The 22,353-nt window shown below is 43.6% G+C and overlaps 1 protein-coding gene across 4 annotated transcripts; it reads right to left on the reverse strand.

The window, feature by feature from the left end:
- Positions 1–1,375: 1,375 nt before the first annotated feature.
- On the reverse strand, positions 1,376–13,148 carry LOC146501222 (serine/threonine-protein kinase PDIK1L). Of its 4 annotated transcripts, none has more exons than XM_085133802.1 (4): positions 13,002–13,148; positions 7,120–7,881; positions 5,424–5,649; positions 1,376–1,822 (listed from the first exon to the last, which is right to left on the reverse strand). In XM_085133802.1, the coding sequence occupies exons 2-4, from the start codon at positions 7,855–7,857 to the stop codon at positions 1,578–1,580; spliced, it is 1,209 nt and encodes a 402-aa protein (XP_084989928.1). In that variant the 5' UTR covers positions 7,858–7,881; positions 13,002–13,148; the 3' UTR covers positions 1,376–1,577. The 4 variants fall into 4 exon arrangements, with proteins under 4 accessions (XP_084989928.1, XP_084989929.1, XP_084989930.1 ...); XM_085133803.1 differs by lacking the exon at positions 13,002–13,148 and adding an exon at positions 8,232–8,427; XM_085133804.1 differs by lacking the exon at positions 13,002–13,148 and adding an exon at positions 8,131–8,202.
- Positions 13,149–22,353: the final 9,205 nt, after the last annotated feature.

Raw genomic sequence — 22,353 nt, forward strand, 5'->3', positions numbered from 1 at the left:
GGTGATGAAGGAAAACGCTGGGCTGGCATGTAAAAGGGCATTTATTCCCTTCAAGGGCCTGCAGTTCAAAAAAAGCGCCCCTCCGACAGCCAAACCCATCTGTTCTCTGATTGGATTGTTACATTTGTGATTGACATGACATTGACCAATCAGATGAAAGGAAGAAAAATAGGGTCAAAATTCGTACTTGTAACTTGCAGGGTTTTTTTTTTTGGCTAAGTCCACTCACAATTTCTTTTTACACATTCAAAACTGATTTACAAGTACAAAATATTTATGACCACATTCTGAGCCCATACTACTTCCCTCTAATGTCCGAGTCTCCGTGCGCTCGGTGTAACAGCCTTATCGAGCAAAGAGTTCATTTATTCCACAGGTCAATGTTTGACTTTAACTAGACTGCAAGCATGAATTTTACATGAATAAAAACTCCCGTTACCACTGATTAAAGAGGTTAGAAATCCATCTTTATTTAAATTACAAGAGATTAACAAGAAATTTAGGACACAGTTGATGTTATAATCAACGCATGTGACTGAGACTGATGATCACTAATAAACAGTGTGAACACTGCGTGGATATGATCAGCAACAATCCACATGCCTGGCTTTAATTTCCTGTTCAGGAGGAGACGTTAGCGACCGTCCGTCACAGCGAGCCTTGTGCTGTGCAGCAGATATGACACAAGTTTGAAAATCCTGTAAACGGCTGACGGCGTCACTAACTCAAAGCAAACACGTGAAATGATGAAGAAATATTTACAAATGACAAACTCAAATATTAATGTTTGAATGCACACAGGCAGGAAAAAAGACGCTCAGTGCCTCTGAGAGTGAGCAAACTGACGTATACAAAGGTTATATTTCACTGAAACAGAAAATAAATAGACGTTTGTTCTGAAGATTTTTGAGGTGAGATTAAAAGTATTAAAATCATGTCCACACACACCTTTGTGAAAATATATAACAGCATAAACGGAAACATTACAGCTTAGACACAATAATAGTATCACAGAGTTATTTCAGCACACACAGCATTGTGTAGTCCGACCCACACTACACTGATGTGCTGCAGATTTAAGCCAACTAATGTCCTTATAGCTCATTAGAGCCATACCAAGGCTAAATTAATAATAATAATAATAATAATAATAATGTGGAATTAAAACCCTTTAAGACTCACTGAGCAGCAAACCTGTTTATGCCAGTTCAGCCATATTTACATATTTACACACTACAAGTGATTTTCTGTGTCGTGTGCAAACAGGAGATGCAGTTAGCTCCACCTGATCTCTACGTGGACCTGATCCTGTGTTTATCTGCACCATCACAGGGCTCCAGTGTCAGCGTCCCACTGGAGGATCTGCTAGTTCACCCCCGTTTTCCCTCGGCTTTGCACACGATTGAGAAGCTGAGCTTGTGGTTCAGGGAGAAAATCAGCACCTGCAATCCCAGATAATCACACACATTTCTCATCCCTTCCTCTCTGAGGCATCAAAGTGTTGTTTAAACAACAGGACGAACTGCAGTCTGGGCTCCTTACTGTCGTTCAGCCCATTACAGTCTTTCAAGTCTGTGTCAGTGGGAGTCCTCTCTCAGAGCGGAGCGCACCCTGGCCCCCAGCTGGTTGGCCGTCGGCCGGGCGTCCGGGTTCGAGGCGAGCATCTCTGAAAGCAGGGCGCACGTGGCAGGGCCGGGAGGGGGCGGCAGCGGGGGCGCTCTCTTAAACTTCATCGGGATGCACAGCTGGAGCTCTGCATTCTCCCACAGAGCCTCTCCCAGCGGCATCAGCCAGCCTGAGCGTCCCTTGCACACGTAGGCGCCTGAAGGGGAAACGGGGAGGAAGACGGGTAGGTTAGACACGGCAGAGCGCCTCAGACCTCAGTGACCTTGAGAAGCTGGCGTGGAATATTACCAGGAATTACTAACAGGGTGTTCAGAGCACGGCGAGACACTTTATTAATGAGTCATTCATGGACTAATCAGAAACAACATAATTACAATTAAATGACAAGGAAAAATGTGGAACACAAACATGTTTAAATTAAATTGACGCTGGGATTTTCTTAGCTCTCATAAATTGCTTTCTTTGTTTCTATTTGTGGCCTCGGGAAAACTATTTCCCTTCTACGTGTCTGCAGTCCTTACAAACTGGCAGACTGTTAGTATGCATGTGATAAAAAGCTTGTGTGACATTTCTTATGTATGGGTCCTTTACAAGGAAAATAAAGATTCAATAAGAGCTTAGGGCCAGCATTACTCCTTCACAGGAACTATCAAGCATCACATGATGAACGGAGGGCTCTGATTGGCCCTGTGAGGCAGCATCAAGTGTAACCAGTCTGGCTTAGAGTGCTACGGCGTAAGAGTCGGATCATTATCAGCAAAGATGAAGTTCAGGCCCTACTCCAAGGTTTAGCTAACATGACCCCGAGATGACGGGAACCCGTAAAGGTTGTAGCTCCGACTCCACGGACACTAATCCCGTCACACGTCAGTTTCCCTGCAAACACTTCCTGCACCTCACTTTAACAATAACTGATGACATTAAAAATGATCCGTGTAAAGACACACTGATGGTGAAACGAGTGTTTTCATGTTTAAATGTGTTCAGACTGTGATTTGGTCACTACATGATGTCAACACTTTGAAAGGTGTTCAGTATTTCAGTGGGTCGACTGAAGGCATCTACTGCGCGATCGTCACATACAAGTGTATGTGCTTGCTTCTGTAGGCTGAGCCCTGACCCATGAGCAGCACTTCCTGTCTCTGACCTTCAGAATCAAAGTTGAAATATTTGAGCTTCTTTTCTTCCTTTCGCACCAGAAGATTTTAATAAGTGTAACCAAGAAACCATAAGATAAAACTGAACTCTGAACTGGTCATCCGTCATCATTAGACATAAGACAACTACATTATTAACAGAAGAATGAGATTAATGGAGGGAAACTAATAAAGCCGCATCACTAAAACACACGTGCTGCAAAAATGTAAAAAGTCATTTAAAAAGCATCGGTTGGTACTTTAGCTCAACACCAGGTTTACGAGGTAGTGTGACCAAAATCACAGAGGACCCTGAGGTGACACATTGTTGATAAAAGCCTGAGGTCAACACTGAAGTCTGATCAACGCTGGCCCGAGTCAGAGCCAGCAAATCATTGCCTAACCTGACTGAGCAAAACGCCATGAAGGCTTTCCAGGCCTAAAGCACAGAGTCCTGCTTTTCTGTGATTGGCTCCTCTCCGCTCCCCTGGATCGTTGTGTAAGCATGTGGGCGTGCACATCCTCAGACACGCTAAAGTTAAATAATGAAGCGTTATTTCTACCTTTGAAACACCTTCAGTTGAATCTCTGTTTCCTCTTTGTGATCGCTGAGCTGCTAAACTCTAAAAATGATCCACTCTCACTACTCTCCAATGGTAAGCATCTTCTTTCAGCATAATGAAGCATGAACGACTCAGGGAAGTTCTCGGGCACTAAACCTGGGATAATGATTCACATCGCCCCGCCGCTCCGTCTCCTCTGAGCAGAATCGGGTTTGTGTGAACAAAATGAGACGTCGGTGTTGCAGCCATGTCGTTACTCTCTGAGAGCAGAGCAGAACAGCGCTCTGCGTTATTGAACATCGAGATGCTGCACCATCCGACGGCGGTATTCTGACGAGACATCAAGAAAAGAGATTAAAATCTCACAGCAGAGCTGCAGCGCATGGCTCGGTGCCCTCTGCTCGAATCGAACTGCCAACAACTGGAGACTTTATACTTCCAATGCAACGGCATCAGAGTTTGATGCTGACGTATGAGAAGGACAAGTTATGTTGTGATACACAAACACCAACTCATCTGCCACTGAGGGAAATATAAGCAATCTTCTTTAAAGTTGTAGCAACAGACTGAGGACTCATTTGTGTAAAACTTCGTCTGGGATGCACCAACTGAGCTACTGCTGACCACAAAACCTCTCCGATCAGAGATGTCAGATGCAATCAGGAACCAGTGTGTAACACAGGTACTCATAGCTACGCACTGTCATGTCATTAGACACTTCACCCGTTGCCTACTGGAGGTGGTCAGAGCGCCCGGTGGCGCCAGTGTCCGGCAGCCTCGCCTCTGTCAGTGCGCCCCAGGGTGGCTGTGGCTACAATGTAGCTGCCATCACCAGTGTGTGAATGGGTGGATGACTGTGTATAGTGTAAAGCGCTTTACACTATACAGACCATTTACCATTAGCACGGAAACACTTCACGTGAAGGAAGAAAAACACGTTTCTACAAACCTAACCAGACACTTGGCTACGTGTTAACCCAGCCGCCCCGTTGCTGCTCCACGAACGGTTTAATGTCAGACAGTATTTTCACGGACCGGCCTGTAAGGTGTGGCGGATAAACACAACAAAATAAAAGGATACGACCGAGACAAAAACTGCTATTTAGTAAATATAATAATAAACGTGAATTCACTGTGTAACTGTAACTTTATTAGCAGCGTCCTCCTGAAACAACAACACTGAGAGTAACATCCTCCTCTCCGCCCCTTAATGCTCTCTTGTCGCTATGGTAACGCATAAACATTTCTTTCAAAATAAGACGCACAACTACAACACGGGAAAGACCCAGGGAAACAGAGTTAACGATAAAAACCCTGAAAACCATCAATTTCCACACCCGAGCTTCAACTCTCGCGGCCCGGGACCAAACCGGTCCGTGGCCCGGGGACCGCTGTGTTTACACGTCACACATCCAAATATATGACTTATATTTGATATCGTTTTATATCCTATTATTAGGAGGAGCTGGCAGAAAGAAAGCTGGAGTCTAAAGTTTGTACATTTTTTACGAATCATGCAGTCAAAGTCAAATCAAAGTTTGCAACCTTTCCACAAAACATCGTTTTTAAAAGTGTTTTTATTTCTCCTGAAAGTTACACTTTCACCACTTTGCTGTTGTGGGATTCAGAGATCAGTTTATTTCTGAATGCTGCATCTCCCTCTTGTTATGGCTCTTACCGAGTGGGCAGCAGTCACTGTGGAGAACCAGCGATCATTAAAACTTCCTCAGGTCTGGAGCAAAGATGCAAGAACGGACGAACACGCAGATTTCTTAAATTATTAATAAGATGAAGGCTGAATTACATAATGTCAGCTTGTATTAAAACACAAGGTGCTATAATCCACATCAGCATTGCATAAATCATCATTCATCTTTTTGCTATTTAGATTTATGATCGCACCATCCATGCTTGATAAATGAATGATGTATAGCAGCTGACATTTTTAATATGTGCCACTTAATTAAGGCAAACTGGATTCAGCGCGATGCATCATCACCGGGCCGACCGCACACTCAACCTTTCCCACCTTCCTGCGAGTGCGCCAAATAGTGAGGCAGAAGCTTATGGTGACGTCTTCTCTCAGCGAGGCGCTTACCCAGTTGTTCCTGAGTCGTCCCTTCTTCCAGAAAGGTGATTCTCTCCAGGACCGCCCAGAACATCACGCCCAGAGAGAATATGTCTGCCTGGGCCGTGTAGGTCAGCCCGCCCCACACCTCTGGAGCCATGTAGAAGTCCGAGCCACAGGTGGAGGAGAAGTGCTGTCTGGTCAGGCCGCCATCCACGGAGCCCTCACTCATTTTGCTCAGACCAAAATCTGCCACCTCGGGGTTAAAGAAGAAAAACCAGCACACCTTCGGTTAGCTTAAAGCTTGGGCATAGTCTCATCAATGTGCCACCAATAGTTTTAGAACAGGGGTGGGCAACTCCAGGCCTCGAGAGCCGATGTCCTGCAGGTTTTAGATCTCACCCTGGGTTAACACAACTGAATCACATGATTAGTTCATTACCAGGCCTCTGAAGAACTTCAGAAATGCTGAGGAGTCATTTAGCCCTTTAAATCAGCTGTGATGGATCAAGGACACATCTAAAACCTGCAGGACACTCGAGGCCTGGAGTTGCCTGCCCCTGGTTTTAGAAGGACAGTAAAAAGCGCTTTCCTTTACTTTTAATATCTGGCTTAGAACAAAAAAGAAAAAGAAAGAAAATCTGGCACGCAAAGGTTTTTTTTCTACTAGCCAACTGGTAGAAAATTAATCAACCATTGGGAAGATGGGAAACATACATCTGCTATGATCATTTATATCAGGGTCCCTAATCCCAGTCCATGAGGGCCGGTGTCCCTGCAGGTTTTACATGTGTCCTTGATCCATCACAGCTGATTTAAACGGATAAATAACTGTCTTAAAGTTCTCCAGAGGCTGGTAATGAACTAGTCATGTGATCCAGGTGTGTTGACCCAGGGTGAGATCTAAAACCTGCAGGGACACGACCCTCGTGGACTGGGATTAGGGACCCCTGATTTATATTATATCGTGACACGCTACTCTAATCTGACTTTGTATTCTACACGGTGACACTTTTATTTGGTGCTTGATCGAACAATGTGTGGGATGAGTAACAATATTTGTAAGCACCAAAGAGATGTTGGCAGTCACAGTGGCCGAAGTTTCATCAAGACTCATCCACGCATCTAAGATGATTTACAAAGATACGTGAGGTCTGATCATTACAGAACGATGACTAAATGTCGGTGGCGAGTGCTCTTTACATGTGAGGACATCACTTTTGGCTGGACATGCTTCATGACTTTCTGATGTTCTGCAGAGACGTAAGTGGCAGATCAACAAACAAAGCAACCTGTAGCTGCATCTTAATTTAGGGTTTCATTTGTTCCACAAATAAAGATAAAAACTCACCAGATAATCTGGCTTGTTTTTTTAACTATACCTCTTAAAATAGTGGATTTACACGAACACTCGATCTGTGATTTGACTTTCAGTAGAATCTCACTTCCTGGCTGCACTGCTGTGCCATAAATATTTTCCCTCTGCTTTGTACATAATGTGTTCATTGCTGAGCTATAAAGAGATCAGTAGAGCAATTTTGTTTTCTTCATATTTTACTTTGTTATGTTAATTGTGTCTCAAGCAGACTGCTGCTGTGAAAAGCAAACACCCCCTCAGAGAGCAGAACTATTAAGCACTAATGTGCCTTCAAATTTGAACAGTGTGACTTTTCAAACAAAGCTTGACGCCACTTGATCTGAGATAAACACCGTCACATCTGCCCACCTTGACGACGGGGCCTTTTGGTGTCACACACACCAGCACATTGTCAGGTTTCAGGTCCCGGTGGGTGATTCCCAGGCTATGTAGGAAGGCCACGGCGCCGCACAGCTGTTGCACCACGCTGTGGTTACGCTGAGCATCTGGGGGCCTGGAGAGCAGGTACTGATTCAAGTCTCCTCCATCACAGTACTCCATCACGAGCCACAGGGCCAAGCAGCGCAGCGGCGCAGCCTGCTCTTCCTCCCTCGGGGCCGGTCTCTTCCTGACTCTGCTCTGAGGCCTTTGAGGGGTTGTGGAATCAGATGCATTTGATTCATCCTTGTTATGGAGATGAGCTCTGGCCTGCACAGTGTTAGTCCTGTCCTGCAGTCTGAAGCCAGAGTTTGTCCTCCTGGTGTTAGACTGAGGATTGGTCCTTTCCTGACTTTGCTTTGCTGTGACCACACTTCCTTTGAGCACGCTCTCAACCAGACGCAGGGGCAGGTTCCCTGGTTTTAAGGTCTTCAGGCTCCTGGACCCCGTCTGCAGGAGGCAGCTGTGCAGTGCAATGACATTGACGTGGTTCCTGGCTGTGGTTCTCATGGCCCACAGCTCTTGCAAGTAGAGTTCAATACACTCCGGGTTGCTGCAGGGCAGCCGCTTAATAGCCACCTTCTGTCCAGTTTTGGCCATACGGCCCTCAAACACCACGCCATAACTGCCTCGTCCCACCTCCCTCTCTAAGGTGTAGAGCTCCTCCATCTCTCCCGGAAGCTGCTGTGTCTCCTGACAAACACAGATTAATGTTATACAATCACGTTCAAGTGGTCGCTAAAGTTAGCACACCGTAAACAGCGCTTTAATATAGTAAGCAAGCGTTACATTTATCCATAGCGTAGCTTATGACAGGAGAAAATACTAGCCTCAAGTTGACGTTCAGGTTCGTAACGAGTCAACGTAATAAATCTTAAAATAGAGTTGAACTGAAGAACAATCATGAACCGTATATTACAGACAATAACGCTTCCGACTGACCGTATGAAGGTGGTAACCGACGGTGCGTTTAACATGGCGCAGTCTGTGGTTTAAAAGGGCAACGAAACACGAAGCTCTTCCTACTTTGATTTCCAACTTACCCGGAACACTTCAGCTTCTTTTATGAGCGACGGAACGCCTCGAATCCTCCGTTTATTCGACTGGAGGCAATTTACACGAAACCATGTTCAACAAATACGAGTTTCTTTGTTGTTGTTTATGACACACACAGAAAACACAGGAAATGTTACAAACTTCCGTGTCTAAGTTTCGGAACATCCCGCTCTGCCTATACACGCATCGTCATTGGCTAAGAAACCTCAGTACCGCGTTGTGATTGGTTGAGCGCCAAGTCCGAGACGTGTAATGTGATTCGAATTGTCCGAGCCCCGCCCACGCTGGAGTTCAGACAGGGAATTTGTTACGTCAGAAACGGACACCATTATTTTGGTAAATAATGAAAACGAAGGCCCAGATGGAGCTTTTATTTGAACGAATAACAAAAGAATTTGTCTGTGTAAACGCAGAAAAAATACGGTTAGCAGTTACAAATAGCTCATTTAAATACGGTTCTGGTGTTCTTTGTGTTTGATCCAACAAAAACTGTAAACAGCAAACAAAGTCAGTGTGGGTAGAACTTATCAGTATCAGTGTGGCAACGTCGTATTCACAGAACTCACAAATGGACAAATGCACCATTTCAAAATGTTGTTGGGCATCGTTTAATGACTGAATCTCAATCTTCGAGAATGTCGAGAAGATCGTCTGCGGCTGCATTTCAGGAGCAAATTTAAAATAAATGAAATGCTGTTTTATTCTGAAAATCGTTTCAGCCTCAAAGATTCACATGAACTCCAAAATCCCAAGTGTGACAGAGGTTATGTGACCGATTACAACATGGCATAAGTCATCATCACACAGGGTGTTGTCTAAAGCTTTATACAGGTATGTTTCATTTAAACAGCGATGCTAACGTACACTAAACGTTTCCTGTGCCAAAGAATGACGTTCTGACAGCTGCTGCCCACAGAGTCACAGAATAAGAAAGATATCGATTTATTCTGAGTGAATAATAAATCAGATGTTATTGATGTCTATGCTCTGAGTCTGATCAGTAATTGATTGAGTAGAGGTAAAATTCTGCAAGTGAATTCCCTCTGAGCTTTCAGAGGAACTTCATGAGTGAAGAAATGAAGCCAGCAGTCAGTCAGCTGCTTCTGGTGCAACAGGAAGGAAGGAGTCAGACAAACCTCAAAGTTTACTGAAGAAAACCATCCAGGTCAGGCTTACAGAGTCTGTTACCCTGGTAACTGACTGGTAAGTGACTGGAGCTCTTTCTGATCCAGAAAACCCAGAGTTTCCCTCCTTTCAGGATGAACTAACTTCACTAAACCTGCTTCCTGGAATGAGGCCCTGCATATGTCCCAAAGGTTAACCCCGGGTTTCCTGTAATACAAAGGTGGTTTGTTTCTTATGGTAGTTTGTGCTGCAGCCCACCCCAGGTTATACTATTGATTAGAAATCAGCAGTTATAAAGTCACAACTGTATGACTGTATGTTTATATTATTTTAATATTATCAGAGCCTGACTTTTTCTCAGATGGTGATGATAAAATGGTGATGAAAAATCTATAAAGAATAAATACGAGAGCAGCTTAATGCTGCTGAAAACGATTCATCCTGGAATTTATTACACAGAGCAGTAAAACAAATATTTTAATTTCTGCAGATTTTGTTATCGCTGAGTGTGCTCTTTCTGTTTATGGTTGGACATTAGAGCTTAAGTTCTTAAACCAGGGGTGTCAAACATAAGGCCTGGGGGCCAGAATGGGCCCAGTGAAGACTCCAGTCTAGCCCATTCCACAGCCTTAGAAAATGTGAAGCAGATTTGGAAGTTTAAACTGTATTTTTACAAGTTGCTGTTGATAAAGACTGCCCACCCATTGCCATTCAGACTACACCTGAATTAAATAACAGATAAACACTTAAATGACAGGAAAGTTCCTGTTTGTTTGCTATCAGTACATCTATAGTAAATTAACAAAAACTATAATTTTATACATTTATTATGTAGTTTTACTGGTCTATGGCCCACCAGTTTAACATCCCCTGAGCCAGGGCTCTGCCACCTTTTTTTTTTTTTTTTTTTTCTGTCCCGTTTGGCTCTTTTGCCATCAGAATTATTGTCTAAAGGCGAAGAAAGATGCCCAACGGATTTTCTTTACCAAATTGACCATCCCAGCTTTGCCGTAATGGTCCATTTGATTCACCTTTTATTCTTTATTTTATTTTTCTTGCTGAATACGGGACAGACTTGACTGGGGGAAAGAAAAGGGAGAAAGAAAGAGGGAAAGAAAAACAGTTGAGAAGAGGGACGGGGGAGAAGGGCAAAAAACAAAAACCAACAGAATAAGCAGAAAAAAAAAAAAAAAAAAATACATATATCGATCACCTGGATCACCTGTTGAGAAAGAAAAAAGAAAACAAGCAGAAGAAAACGAGAGTAATACAATAAACAACATCACAATGATATATGGGAATATGACAGTAAATACTAAATATTAAACATTATTGTGCAGCACGTAAGATCGACAGCACAGTGTGCATTGAGGTAGGAGCCAAAAAGGGTGTAGTTTGTGTGTGTGATCACCCGTGTGTACACCTGTGAGCATGGACGCGCTTGTTTTCTTAAAAGGTTCCCTCATGTAATGATCTGCTAGAGGGTGTGGGGGGCCACTGCCCCGTCCTCCAGGGCATGAAGCAGGTATGGAGGAGATCAAAACTCCAGACATCCAGAGGCCCCCAGAACACAAGAGACCAAGGAAGACCAACAGAGGGGCAGCCGTGCCACCGTCCCAGAAAGAGCTGAGGAGAGTCCCAGATGAGGGGTCACCCAGCAGCCACGGAGCAGAAGCCAGGGGGGGTTGCAGTGACGTGCCCGTGAGCTCCGCCGGCAGCCAGCTGTGCCTGAGTGACCGAGCCCCAGGCCGAGAGGCCGGGGGCACCCCACCTCCGAAGTGGCCCAAGCGAGCCCCAGGCTCCAGGCCCCGATAAGCAGCCGCCAAGGAGTGAGCCGGTGTGTACCCGGACGCCCACCCCCGGACACAAAGAACCACCAACGCACCGATGTCTGAGGGAGTCCGCCCCCGGCAGGGGAAGTGGTGGGGGGAGATAGGCCTCCAAACCTTGGAGGGCCTGAGCTGTCCTCAGAGAGGTGGCATCTGATACCCAACCTGACATATGGACACAGACATACAGGCACACACAGATACAAACATCCATTCCCACCCTCATGCTCTCATATGCACTTACTCCACACTCAACCAACGTGGAGACAGACATAAAGAGACGCTGTACACACAATCACACTCCCCAAGCGTACTCTACGAACCGGGTCTAGGTACCCTTGCCCCTGGAGGGGGGAACTGCACCCAGACCCAGGTTGTGTTACCCTTTTCCCTGCGGTGGGGAGAAGCAGACCGCCCCGACTCCGCAGCAGCAGGGAGGCCCCACATTCCGGACCCCAGTCGGACGGCCAACTCCTCCTCCTAGCCCCCCCGCTCCAGCAGACCGCAGAGAACGAGGGCGAGAGAAGACTCCTAACCTCCCTCCACCCGCTCATTGTAGTGTTGATGTATGTGTGTTCTAAGGTGCATTTAAAGGGCTCTGCCACCTTTAGCACCAAAGAGCCATTTGGACCCAGTTTCCACACAAAAGAAAACACTGGGATACTTGTTGACATCTAAAATGAAGATAACACTGCATCTATTGTTTTTAACCTTTATGCTTTGTGTGAACAACTAAGGTGTGTTGCTTATGAAATCCATGAAGTGCTACAGAGAAAATTACATTTTATTTATGTAATTAACACATTTTGAACTCTTAAAGAAATATAACAAAAGGAAAACTGAACTAAAATGATCCAGTAAACAAAAACTGTTGTGAGCCGCCCTCATATCTCCTTTGTGCTTTTGGAGCCTTGACCTGACTTTTAAAAATAATTGGAAAAAAGCTCTATGCTGCTAAAAAAAACAAAACAAAACAAAAAAAAAATTAGATATTTGCAAAATTCTGCCTGAATATGTATTTTACCTGGTCAATGTGTGTGGCGGGGCGTGGTCTGCAGCGCCGCTGCAGGGGAGGCGACGCACCTGAGCGGCACCCGCAATCACGCCTCGCCGCCTTAACGTCTGTGCTGTTGTGTTGGTGTGTGTCGGGCTGTGAGCTGCAAAGCTACATGTGATATGTTTACAATAAGACTTCTGCTCCTGAACCTCTGCGCACAGCATCTGCAGATCAAGCTGTACAAGTCACTTCATCTTTACGCAGGACTGTAAGCTGTCGTCTGTGAGGCGTGAGCGTGTTTGTTTTTAACATAGTTCATGGTGGAGAACAGCTGCTGACATAATGTGGCTCCAAAGATCCATAATTGGCCTACCTGGGGCTGAAAGTCTCGATAAACGCACGGCGTTTCGGCGGCTACACCGGCTTCTGCGAATGTGACGCTTATTTTGAGCGATGAAAAAAATAATAGAATATAATTTTATTTTTATATTTATTTCGGCCCTGAGCTAAACGTTAAATGTTAGTCTTCCATAAGCTAATAAAAGAAACGTGGCAATTACTTTGGGTTTGAAATGAATTTTACTGATTGAACTCTTTGTGTTTTGCAGCAGTGTGAAGGAGACTGTGCAGCAGATTAGAGGATAACAGCATTTACGCATTTTCTGCATCACCAAATTAATACAAGCATATTCCTGTGACAATGTCATGTACCAGTTGTGCTTAATTCATTGGTTTTAGTAAGACAAACCTGAACAACTTGCACTTTTAACACAAACCCCCCAGCAGAGAATCTGCAGTGCACTTACATTAATGAATTCTGATTAAGCGATGTGTGTTTAGGATCTCCAGGTTCCCGTTGCGATGTCACCAGTTAAAACAAGAGTCACTTGAGTAAGTCGTTGCTTCTTTGTTACCCGCAGGTGTCTCGCTTTGGGCTTAACTTCCTGTCTCATTTATTGTACTTAGTTTCAGCTGTGTTCCTTCCCCCTCCTGTTTCCAGTGTTTTGCAGGTTTCCATCACAATGACTGTGTTTTCCTGGATGTGCCATCCGGTACTTTGGCTCTCTCGGGACTATTTTGGGTTTCTGCTGTTTTTCCTTCTACGCTTTGATACGTTGCCAGCTTACATCTGCATTTACCGTGACAGGAACCTTTCCCCTCTTAGTGCTTTTAATTGCTCAGAGAGAGAATGAAAGTAAAACCTGACCGGAAGTGTTTTGCACCTATTTGTTAGTCCTCACTTTTCAGTACCGAAAGGCATTTTGTTAAAAAAATACAAATGTGATGGAAGTGCTGAGAATACATTACTAAAGAGAGGACTCTGAATAGTCTATTAGAGGCTAGGACAGTTTTGTAATCAACCTATTTGCCCAAAAAACAACAAAAGTACCAAACTTCCCTTTTTGCTGCAGTTCCATTTAATCACAAAAGAGCCTGTGAACAAAACACACACCTATACACTCTTGTAGAGCGAGTGGGTGCTACATCAGTATCGACTGTTTTTGGCGGAGGCATGGCAACTGTGGCGATGACAGATAACAGCAGGTGTGTGTGTGCATTTTGTTCTTTGGGGAGAATATAATAGGAAGCATAGTGATTCACTGCAATGAAGCACACAGTGAAAGAAAAGAGCAGCTCAGAAGTGCATGTGTATGCGATCCATAGCTTTTATCAGTGATGCCAATCATGAATACTCTTCATAAGCAAGTTGGAGTGAGTCACACTTCACTGCTGCCCTTCATCCTATTGTCATATGACTTGTTTTGTTGCAGAGCTGGATGAAGACACCGTGCAGGGCGTGCTGAAGTATTTTGTGATCCACACAAAGCATCATGAATTCAATTTCCCAGCACATTCAATGATGCCAGGCATCCCCAAAAAGGTACTAATGGGTCTAATAAGAATTATAGTTTTAATCACCTCTGCTTTCACTCTAATGGAATTTCTGTGGGGGCTTTGCTTGCTAATTAAGCAGTCCACCAACCAGAGGGGCAAGAGTAATTATTTCCTTGATTGAGGTCAAAACCCTTGAATTTAATCCTGAGGTCTATCCCGAGCTTCCCCACATGAAGAGTAAACATCGGTAAACATCTTCTCAGCTTCCCGTACTCAATTTCACAGCCGTCACTCTGACAAATAATGGTTTCCCTCCTCCGTAAGCCAGCCTTTCATTGAAAAGTCTGCCGTCATCCTCATGTCTTTATTGCGTAAAGTAAATGTCTTTCTACTGCACTGGGCTGATTGCATATAACGGCTGTGAGGAAAGCACACTCGCTTGGTTTCAAATACCCGTTTTGTAGCTGCACAGGACTGAAACAACGTGATCTGGATGGAGTTATGCAATGAGATAAATACAGACAAACAAATGAAATACTGCCTTACGTCCTCGTGAATGCTTACGCCCCGAAATAAAAGTTTTCTGAGGATTTGGTGGTTGACTCTGCACATTTTTCCCGAGCTGAGATGTAATTCTTCTTCCACACAAAATTACGATGGCTTTTGGGTGGAAGTGCAATTCTTTTCCAGGCAAAAATTCATTTTCCGGCCGGCTGTTAATAACAATCAGTTGTGCCTTGACAGGTGAAAACCTCGAGTTGCCATAAACCACCCCAGAGTTCCCCCTCCTTTGGTTTCACATCATTGAGTTTCATTGCAAAGGAGGACGGTAAAACACCTCCGCTGGATGAGATGAAAAAAGAAAGAGGAGCTTGACTTGAGATGAACGAGCCGTACATCGGTCAGCTCTGGCCACAGCTATCAGCCAGACTTTTCTGACAGGGGTGTCCAGGTGGAGACCATTATTGGGTGACACTGAGGTCATTTCTTTTTCCTGAAACTGCTGTAGGTCAAAGTATTTTGGGTCAGACACGTGAAGCGTGGTACAGCCAAAAACTGCAGATCCTCTAACGGCCACCTGAGGCTCCAAACGTGTTTGTAGACTTTGACCTTTCAACCTGGTGGGTGAAATGTTTCCCAATACTTGATGAAGTATGCTCACGCTGCATCTTCTTTGTGCTTTTAGTGACTCTGGCCTATGGTGGCCTATGGTGGCCTTGGTTCTGTCTGTGAGAGTCTTCTGAGAGTTATTAACTCCATCCGGCCTTTTTGAATATTTCCCTCGGTGTTCGAGGAAATCCTCTGAACGTGTTCTTGTGCAGGAATGGAAAGTGAATGTTTGTCCTAATGAAAACAAATGCATTTTATGTGAACATTTATGAGCTCGGGTTGGGAGGTGATGATGTTTTGTTATTTTAAAAAAACAACGACAAGCTTCGGGAATAATTCTGGCTGGAAATTTGATCACTTTTCTGCACAGAATTATTGGACGTGGTTTCCTGGCACAGAGCTCACTACAATCCACAAACATCGGTAGGTTTGAGGTCAGGGCTTTAGGAAAACCATTAAGAAGCTTAATTTATGCCTGCTTTATCCAGTCCGTATCCAGTTTTGATGTGTGTTTGGGATCGCTGTCCTGTAGGAACAACTGTGTCTTCAGTTGTCTAGCTGCTGACTTGAGGTGAAGATTTCGGAGATTGTGCTCCTTCTTCATTATTCCAACCATCCTGTGCAGTGTAGCAGCAGGATGCTACCACCTCCACGCCTGACAGTTGGTAGTGTGTTCTTATGTTTGAAAGCCTCCAAACATGCTTATTGTCATTGTGGCCAAATTGATCAATATTTGCTTGTGTGACTTTAAAGCTTTTCTCAGGAAGGTCTTTGTCTTGTTCGCGTGAGCAGCTGTAAATGTCAGTCGAGCTTGAAGGTGTCAGTTCTGGAGCAGTGGCTTCTCCATGGCTCATTCCCTGGTGGTTTCCGGTTGATGATGTTGAACTCTGGTAATTGGTGATTCTGTTCTCAGACATGTGAAGCTAGAGACACCAGCAACCATAGTCAATTGTCTTCCAGGGGCCAGAGCAGGCGACATTGAAGGAAATTTAAAACTGCTGGCTAAGGGTAAACGTAAATTCAGTAAAATCATAATTCACGTCGGCAGTAATGACACCCGGTTACGCCAATCGGAGGTCACTAAAATCAATATTGAATCGGTGTGCAACTTTGCCAAAACAATGTCGGACTCTGTAGTTTTCTCTGGTCCCTCCCCAATCAGACCAGGAGTGACATGTTTAGCCGCATGTTCTCCTTAAATTGCTGGCTGTCTGAGTGGTGTCCCAGAAACGATGTGGGCTTCATAGATAATTGGCAAACCTTCTGGAGGAAACCTGGTCTTGTTAGGAGAGATGGCATCCATCCCACTTTGGATGGAGCAGCTCTCATTTCTAGAAATATGGACAAATTTATTAAACCCCTCAAAACATGACTATCCAGAGTTGGGACCAGGAAGCAGAGTTGCAGTCTTACACGCCTCTCTGCAGCTTCTCTCCTCCTGCTACCCCCCCAAAAACCCATCTCCATAGAGACTGTGTCAGCTTCCAAAAAGACAAAAAACAAACTAAAAACCAGCAACAAATAAGTTAAACATTTACAAAGAAAGAACAATACAGTATCCACATCTGAACCAAAGAGTAAAACAGTGAAATGTGGATTATTAAATATTAGGTCTCTCTCCTCCAAGTCTCTGTTAGTACATGACTTAATAATTGATCAACAAATTGATTTACTCTGCCTTACAGAAACCTGGTTGCAGCAGGATGATTATGTTAGTTTAAATGAATCAACACCCCCGAGTCATTCTAACTACCAGAAATCTCGAAGCACAGGCCGAGGGGGAGGTGTGGCAGCAATTTTTCACACCAGTCTATTAATCAATGAAAGACCAAGACAGACTGTTAATTCATTTGAAAGCCTGATGCTTAGCATTGTCCACCCCAGCTGTGAAACTCAGAAACCAGTCTTACTTGTTATCATCTATCGTCCACCTGGGCCTTACACAGAGTTTCTGTCTGATTTCTCAGACTTTATATCTAATTTAGTTCTGAGCTCAGATAAAATAATTATTGTGGGTGATTTTAACATCCATGTTGATGCTAAAAATGACAGCCTCAACATGGCATTTAATCTGTTGTTAGACTCAATTGGTTTCTCTCAAAATGTAAAAGAACCCACCCACCACTTTAATCACACTCTAGATCTTGTTTTAACATATGGCATAGAAACTGAACATTTAACAGTGTTTCCTGAAAACCCTCTCCTGTCTGATCATTTCCTGATAACATTTACATTTACAATAATTGATTACGCAGCAGTGGAGAGTGGACTTTATCAAAGTAGATGTCTTTCTGAAAGCGCTGTAACTAAGTTTAAGAATATAATCCAGCCACTGTTATCATCGTCAATGCCCTGTACCAACACAGAGCAGAGCAGCTATCTGAACGCTACCCCAACAGAGGTCGATTATCTTGTTAATAATTTCACCTCCTCACTACGTACGACTCTGGATACTGTAGCTCCAGTGAAAACTAAGGTCTCTAATCAGAAGTACCTGACCCCGTGGTATAATTCTCAAACACGTACCCTAAAGCAGATGACTCGTAATCTGGAGAGGAAATGGCGTGCCACAAATTTAGAGGATCATCATTTAGCCTGGAGAAATAGTTTGTTGCTTTATAAGAACGCCCTCCGCAAAGCCAGAACAGCTTACTACTCATCACTGATTGAAGAAAATAAGAACAACCCCAGGTTTCTCTTCAGCACTGTAGCCAGGCTGACAAAAAGTCAGAGCTCTTTTGAGCCAACCATCCCTTTAACGTTAACTAGTAATGACTTCATGAACTTCTTCTCAAATAAAATTTTTATCATTAGAGAAAAAATTACCAATAATCATCCCACAGATGTAATATTATCTACAGCTACTCTTAGTTCCATTGATGTTAAGTTAGACTCTTTTTCTCCAATCGATCTTTCTGAGTTAACTTCAATAATTACTTCCTCCAAACCATCAACGTGTCTTTTAGACCCCATTCCTACAAAACTGCTCAAAGAAGTCCTGCCATTGATTAATTCTTCGATCTTATATATGATCAACCTATCTCTAATAATCGGCTATGTACCACAGGCCTTTAAGCTGGCTGTAGTTAAACCTTTACTCAAAAAGCATCTCTAGACCCAGCAGTCTTAGCTAATTATAGGCCAATCTCCAACCTTCCTTTCATATCAAAAATCCTTGAAAGAGTAGTTGTCAAACAGCTAACAGATCATCTGCAGAGGAATGGTTTATTTGAAGAGTTTCAGTCAGGTTTCAGAGCTCATCACAGCACAGAAACAGCTTTAGTGAAGGTTACAAATGATCTTCTTATGGCCTCTGACAGTGGACTCATCTCTGTGCTTGTCCTTCTTGACCTTAGTGCAGCATTCGATACTGTTGACCATAATATCCTATTAGAGCGATTAGAACATGCTGTAGGTATTACAGGTACTGCACTGCAGTGGTTTGTATCATATCTATCTAATAGACTCCAATTTGTGCATGTAAATGGAGAGTCCTCTTCACACAGTCCTCTTAATTATGGAGTTCCACAGGGTTCGGTGCTAGGACCAATTCTGTTTACATTATACATGCTTCCCCTAGGCAGCATCATTAGAAGACATAGCATACATTTTCACTGCTATGCAGATGACACCCAGCTCTATCTGTCCATGAAGCCAGATAACACACACCAATTAGTTAAACTGCAGGAATGTCTTAAAGACATAAAGACTTGGATGGCCACTAACTTTCTGCTTCTTAACTCAGATAAAACTGAGGTCATTGTACTCGGCGCTGAAAAGCTTAGAAATATGGTATCTAACCAGATTCTTACTCTGGATGGCATTACCTTGGCCTCCAGTAACACTGTGAGGAACCTTGGAGTCATTTTTGACCAGGATATGTCCTTCAACGCACATATTAAACAAATATGTAAGACTGCGTTCTTCCATTTGCGCAACATCTCTAAAATTAGAAATATCCTGTCTCAGAGTGACGCTGAAAAACTAGTTCATGCATTTATTACTTCCAGGCTGGACTACTGCAATTCATTATTATCAGGATGTCCAAAAAACTCACTGAAAAGCCTTCAGTTAATCCAAAATGCTGCAGCAAGAGTCCTGACAGGGACTAGAAAGAGAGAGCAGATTTCTCCTGTTTTGGCTTCCCTTCATTGGCTTCCTGTTAAATCCAGAATTGAATTCAAAATCCTGCTCCTCACATACAAGGTCTTAAATAATCAGGCCCCATCTTATCTTAATGACCTTGTAGTACCATATCACCCTATTAGAGCACTTCGCTCCCGCTCTGCAGGCCTACTTGTTGTTCCTAGAGTATTTAAAAGTAGAATGGGAGGCAGAGCCTTCAGTTTTCAGGCCCCTCTTCTGTGGAACCAGCTTCCAGTTTGGATTCGGGAGACAGACACTATCTCTACTTTTAAGATTAGGCTTAAAACTTTCCTTTTTGCTAAAGCATATAGTTAGGGCTGGACCAGGTGACCCTGAATCCTCCCTTAGTTATGCTGCAATAGATGTAGGCTGCCGGGGGATTCCCATGATGCATTGAGTTTTTCCTTTCCAGTCACCTTTCTCACTCACTATGTATTAACAGACCTCTCTGTATTGAATCATACCTGTTATTAATCTCTGTCTCTCTTCCACAGCATGTCTTTTATCCTGTCTTCCTTCTCTCACCCCAACCAATCACAGCAGATGGCCGCCCCTCCCTGAGCCTGGTTCTGCCGGAGGTTTCTTCCTGTTAAAAGGGAGTTTTTCCTTCCCACTGTCGCCAAAGTGCTTGCTCATAGGGGGTCATATGATTGTTGGGCTTTTCTCTGTATCTATGAAGCGCCTTGAGGCGACATTTGTTGTGATTTGGCGCTATATAAATAAAATTGAATTGAATTGAATTGAATTGAATGATGAGCGCTCGACTCTGTGTGGGGGGGTCAACAGTAAAAAGTCATTAAAGATGCTGTACAATCAAAAAGAACAGTGTATCACCACATTCGTGCCCATGATGAGTGCATGTGGACATCAATCAATCAATATTTCATTGCATCTCATCATAAAACTGTTATTGCACTAATCACTCCAATATACTGTCCAGCTTCAATGCTAAGCTGTGGCTGTTTCCACACCAATGACCGATTTCTAAGGAGGGTTATTTATGTTCCTAATCCTTGTTGTTTAATAAATGATAAAATTGGTTTCTTGCAGTACTGGAGCTGACTCGGCTCTACTCCAAATCAGAAATACTGCATACATTACATCATCTGAGGAAATAATAGTATGAACAAATTAATAATTTATTTTGTAGACAATGTGAATAAAAAAAAAACACAGCGAGAGGACAAACACACCGCGTAAGATGAAATCCTACATCACTTCATTTCCAAATCAAAATCAATACATAGACTTCTAAGGTTTTAATGTGATGTGGTGCCAAGCTCGGCCTTCTTTGTCATCAAGGTAATCGCTGCTTCTCGGCCACCACAGGAGGCGTTTATGTGCACCGAACAGCTGGTGGATCACAACGATATCAATGACAGACAGACCCTGCAACAGGCTGCTTGCTCTTCCAGGCTCCTTATCTCAGTCTAACCAAGGGCTCTGTCTATAGACCCAATTCATCCATCACTATCAGACCTCACACAGGTTCAGAGTCAGCCTTCACATTTCCAAAGAAAGCTGAGCTAAGAGCAGCTCAACGTGAAAGGAAGTTGAAGTTCAGGTGTTGAACTTCAGAAAAAAGAAGAAAAAAGTCATTTTCTTCAATGAAATGTATTTATAGACAAAATTATTGTGTTCATAATCAGCTGCTACTGAACTCTAACATCTGGCCACACTATTTAAAACAGAGTCTTACCAGCAGAAAACATATACAACCAGAATGAAGCACCAACAGTTACAGGATGGATTAACCTGACGTTGGTGGCTCCTCCATCAAAATTCAGAGTTGGTGACATAGCTCAACAGCAATTTGATGGATTATCACAAAATAAGCTTTGCACATTCATCATGGCCAGGTGATCACTGCTGTGAGAGTGGAACGTCCCATTATTTACTCTTTGCTAAAGACCGACGTGAGCCTGAACCTAAGTAATAATAATAATAATAACAGATTGCATTTATATAGTGCTTTTTGAGACCCTCAAAGTGCTTTACAATGCCACTATTCATTCACTCTCACAGCTACAGGTGTAGCCACAGCTGCCTTCGGGCAGACTGACAGAGACGAGGCTGCCACATCGGCCCCTCTGGCCGAAGTGCATTCAACAAGATGACTTTCATTACAGAGTAAACACAAAATCACAAAGTGATGCCTCACACAGGATATACATATCTCTCATATTATTTCAGTTGATTTAGCCTGCACACAGTCTGTGCACATCTGCAAGCCACTTTGTAACCCACCTCTGCCCCAGCTCCTCCCATCTCCTGGGGTCTTGCTGGCGCTTCCCGTGCCTACACATCTGCCCATGGATGGGAGAACCAAGAACATCTACACATTACTGCAAATGGAAACGGTCCTGTCTGAACCACAGTATTGATCCTGAGAATATATCCATCCTATCTTGTCTATAGATAGCATAGCGATTAGCGATTATTGTCAGTGTTGGGAAGGTTACTTTTAAAATGTATTCCATTACAGATTACAGATTACATGCCCCAAAATGTATTCTGTAACGTATTCCGTTACGTTACTCAATGAGAGTAACGTATTCTGAATACTTTGGATTACTTAATATATTATCATGCTGTTTACAACTACATGAATGTACTATTGCTGTGATTTATTACTGTTACTGAAGGTCCGCGGCTCCGAACCGTAGTAAAGGGACCTCTGACTAATACGGTGGGTTCTGTGTCGGCTCGTAGCTGAAAACTAGCTTTACTTTGTTGTCTGGGTCAACTTTGCTAGCAGAGACAGAGAGAGGCGTTGAAAGGCTGCTCCAACAGAACTTATTGTTTCAGAGGAAAACACGAACACGGTGTACAGTCGAGTCTTAATAGCTTACTTACAGCTGGGCTCGTCAGGCTCTCTTCTTGGCTGCAGTGGTTATTATTATATTTACATGCTTCCAGCTCCCGTTTCTGCTCGATGACAGCTCGTACTTTTCCTTTTTCTCCCTCCCTCGCTCACAGACACATAACGGGCAGTGTTGCCAACTCCTTAGTAAGGAAAATCGCTATTGGCTGTCCTAAAAGTCGCTAGAAGTCGCCAGATGACGT

Source organism: Neolamprologus multifasciatus, chromosome 15, assembly GCF_963576455.1.
Source record: "Neolamprologus multifasciatus chromosome 15, fNeoMul1.2, whole genome shotgun sequence".
In the NCBI taxonomy this organism is placed as follows: domain Eukaryota; kingdom Metazoa; phylum Chordata; class Actinopteri; order Cichliformes; family Cichlidae; genus Neolamprologus; species Neolamprologus multifasciatus.

What these genes read in the sequence shown, in the direction of transcription:
- LOC146501222 (XM_085133802.1), bottom strand. Translation starts at nt 7,857, where the DNA reads ATGGAGGAGCTCTACACCTTAGAGAGGGAGGTGGGACGAGGCAGTTAT. An exon ending in CAAAAGGCCCCGTCGTCAAG is followed by an intron (nt 5,650 to 7,119) that starts GTGGGCAGATGT and finishes TTTAACCCCGAG; the next exon opens with GTGGCAGATTTTGGTCTGAG. An exon ending in GACGACTCAGGAACAACTGG is followed by an intron (nt 1,823 to 5,423) that starts GTAAGCGCCTCG and finishes TTTCCCCTTCAG; the next exon opens with GCGCCTACGTGTGCAAGGGA.